The 3,405-nt window shown below is 39.6% G+C and overlaps 1 protein-coding gene across 6 annotated transcripts in view; it reads left to right on the top strand.

Moving 5' to 3' along the window:
* The first annotated feature begins 2,761 nt into the window (after positions 1-2,761).
* Positions 2,762-3,405, top strand: part of LOC103384697 (ERC protein 2-like) — a 219,721-nt gene continuing 219,077 nt past the window's right edge. For 5 of the 6 annotated variants that reach the window (XM_025059639.1, XM_025059638.1, XM_025059635.1 and 2 more), the window contains exon 1: positions 2,762-3,405. This exon is cut by the window's right edge and continues 623 nt beyond it. In XM_025059639.1, coding sequence (XP_024915407.1) covers positions 3,153-3,405 — 253 coding nt within the window. In that variant the 5' untranslated portion in view covers positions 2,762-3,152. The other variant, XM_025059636.1, reaches the window with a different exon arrangement.

Raw genomic sequence — 3,405 nt, 5'->3', positions numbered from 1 at the left:
CAATTTGAAGCTTTTACTTTTTTTTTTCCAAGTTTGGTTGCATGTACTACATACAGCTACACTACAGTATGTCAGTAATTGGCAGTAAAAATTAATTTAATCGAGAGGCACGTAAATCAGTGTAAAAATTAATTTAATCGAGAGGCACGGAAATCAGTCCACCACCTATGAGGTTTCTTCAAAAATTCAAAGGTTGCTTTCCTTTTGCGATGTAACGTATTGTTTTATTTGTCTTTTAGCCTCACATTTGTAAACCGCTTAATACTTTTTTCACTGTACTATTTCTTAGTTTTTGTTTCTTGGTTCATCTTATGTACAGTAAACGTGGCATTTAAAATGTTCACCTTATATTTACGTCTTTTATTTCACTTTTGCTATTTTGTTAATTATCTCTATCTTGTGTCTTTTTTTTCATGTTTTCACTCTAACTCAATGGTTTCAAAAATCATTTAGCAGTGCCTCACTTTTGCAAGTGGGGCACTTACCCTGCATTGCATTTACCCCCTTGCCCCCTAGGGTGACCCGCCCCCCACTTTGGGACCACTGCTCTAAACAGATTTACACAAATGAAAGTGCTCTTTCTCTCTCTCTCTCTGTCTGTCAGATCAATTTATTATGTAAGTCAGCTCTGTGTGTGTGTGTGTGTGTGTTTGTGCACTAACTAATCCTGCGTAGTAAAGTCATCCGGAGTCATCCGTACGCAAAGTCAGCAAGGATGTGCGCTTTAACGCACCACGTCAGGCGTTCCACTAACGAAAACCACCGAAGTGCCTGGTGAATGGTCGTGCGTGAACTTCAGGCGTGTCGTGGATCATCGGCGATCACGCACAACTCGACTGTTGGTGCTACAGTTCGGATGGAGACTCGACCGCTCTCCGCCGCAACAGCTGGCTGACAACCACTTCCAAGTAAGTGCACAGGCTTTGGAAACCCAAGAGGAAGTTTTCTGTTTTTATTCATTCTATATACACAGAATTTAAGTATTTATATTGTCACCGCAACTATCAAAAAGCGGTGAATACTGCCGCGTAAACCTGCCGTTAAAAATTGTCCACCGTCAATGATTTACGTGCACAATAATGTCAAACAATAGTTTTTACATGTCAAAATGACGGTCTTTCGTGCGTTAACATCCCCGACAGATGTAGATGACCAGCCGGTGTTCCACCATTAGGGTCCTTGTTCCACCTCTGTCTCATGAGCCAGACCTCATCTCTGGAACAATGATGGATGAGGGATTGACGGGCATTTTATGACTGACAAGCAGATTTAACCAATCTCTCATCAGAATCCCACAGAGTAGATTTCACCACCCAATCCTCTTTAGATTAGAAGGTGGGATTATAATTTGGATTTGCCTTCGCTTTCAGAGACTAATATCAACTCCATCACACACGGGTTTGTGCTGATTTTCCTTTTGTTGAGTCTGATTGTTATAGGTTTCTACATTTTCTAGTACAAAAATTATATTACCTTCTTATGGCTAAGCTATTGACAGCCACATTTTAAATAAAGGAAGCTCTAAGGAGTTCCAGTCCCACAGAGACTCACTAAAAACCTGCTAAAGAACTGTCTGTGTGAACAGGCTACGTAAACTCCGCCTTTTCAATTATTGGTCAAAGCCATCATATATAAAAAAATATATATAATATGTAATATATATTAATATTAAATTCACAAATACACGAAATATACTGTATATCATACATAAGGATAGTAAAGCATGATTTAAAGGCACAGTACCAACCCTTAAATGAGGTGATCTCTGCAGTACTAATCCACAAGTACTGTTTGAATGTCTACCATATTCCCAGCAGGATATTTTTTAACAGAAACAGTTGTATCATTTAGTATTCCTATTGTTTTTAAGCATTTCTAATTATTTCTAGTTCAGTTTTGCACTTTTCATAACCCCGATCCATCACTTGAGAACATCCTCCTGGATTGTCTGCCCTGCCCTGAGGTGTGTAACCTGCGTTGTTCTGTCTGCCGCAGTGTATTTGCACTCTATTCTAACCCCGTGTCTTTGTCCCCCATCGTTGTCTTTTTATGGATTACCTAACGTGTTCGTTTCTGTGCTTTGTCTTCCATCTGATTGTTTCCTCCCATGACTCCTGTTTGCTGTGTACGGTAAGGCTTGAACACAAAGAGATGTCTGTGTTCATCATCTATGAAAAAAAGGCTGTGGTCAGAGAATAGGTTTTGACATGACTTTGAAACAAATACCAGGACCACAGTACTGTAGTTTCTCTGTCCTTCTATCATACAGTAAAGCTGATAAGAGTGACAACTTCCTTCTAACATTCTGGATCTACAAATGACCAGAGCTACAAAGCTTGCAAACATATTTCTCTCTGATTCTTAACCATCTATCAGAGCTGTTGCATGCCTGTTGTAAATGCATTTTTTGTCCGTTACTTACCCAGCTGCTGTTATGTCAGTGTGTGACCATGTTTATAAAAGACATCCACCTTTAAGACTAAATTCCATTTTCATAATGAAAACACTGAAGATTGAAGAGATTGTTCTAAAACTTATGTCCAGGAACTAGACTTTCATTGAATAATCTTAGTTACTGATATTGTTTTATATTATACTGTATATATATATCAGGGATCCCCAACCCCCAGTCCATAGGTCTAATTCATGGCCTAATTCATCTCATTCATTTAACGATAATCTGTCAGTGTTTCAAAACAATATGTAATTCATGTTCTGATACTAACAGAGTAAAGTCTATAAGATGATATTACGGCTTGTTGTGCTTATGGATATATGTTGAATGTTTATTTTCTTGCATATTTATGACAACCTGAGCTGTATCTTTATTCCTTAAATCTAAATCTATGAATTGTGCACCACTGAACTAGACCTTCTTGGTAGTTTTCTAAACACAACCATGTGCTGTATGTATTATTTGGTATCTGTTCTTCACCCTGACGTCTGTCTCCTGTCATTTTAGGTTCCAGGATGGGCTACAGTGGAGCTGAAACCTCAGTCTTTAACCTCTCTGTCATGGAGTCCCAGTGTCACCAGTCACTGAGCTTTAGGCCTTACAGTCAGTCAGAGATGGACTGAGATTAGGCCTTCATCCCAAACTTATGTGAAAAGCTTTCTCTCCCAAGTCCACCTTCTCTATATGTTGAAGAAAAATGCCTATAAATATCAGGCCCAAACCTGCGCAGAGCAAACTCTCTGCTGGCGTAAAGAGCAGCAGTCACGCAGCGGCTAGTTCATCTCATTCACGATTTTCAAAGTCTCCTAAAGGGAATCGAAAACAAACTGGAACCTCCACACCGGGCTGCCGCTCAGGGCTGGAACCAGGCTCTGTGTTTTCTGGTGTATCTCCAACCACATCCAGTAAATCAACAACAGATCAACATGTGGGTTTTCGGACAAATGCAA

This window comes from Cynoglossus semilaevis, chromosome 10, assembly GCF_000523025.1.
Source record: "Cynoglossus semilaevis isolate Cse_v1.0 chromosome 10, Cse_v1.0, whole genome shotgun sequence".
NCBI lineage: Eukaryota > Metazoa > Chordata > Actinopteri > Pleuronectiformes > Cynoglossidae > Cynoglossus > Cynoglossus semilaevis.
Note: the sequence above shows the minus strand (reverse complement) of the source record. Positions and strands in the feature narration are given on the sequence as shown.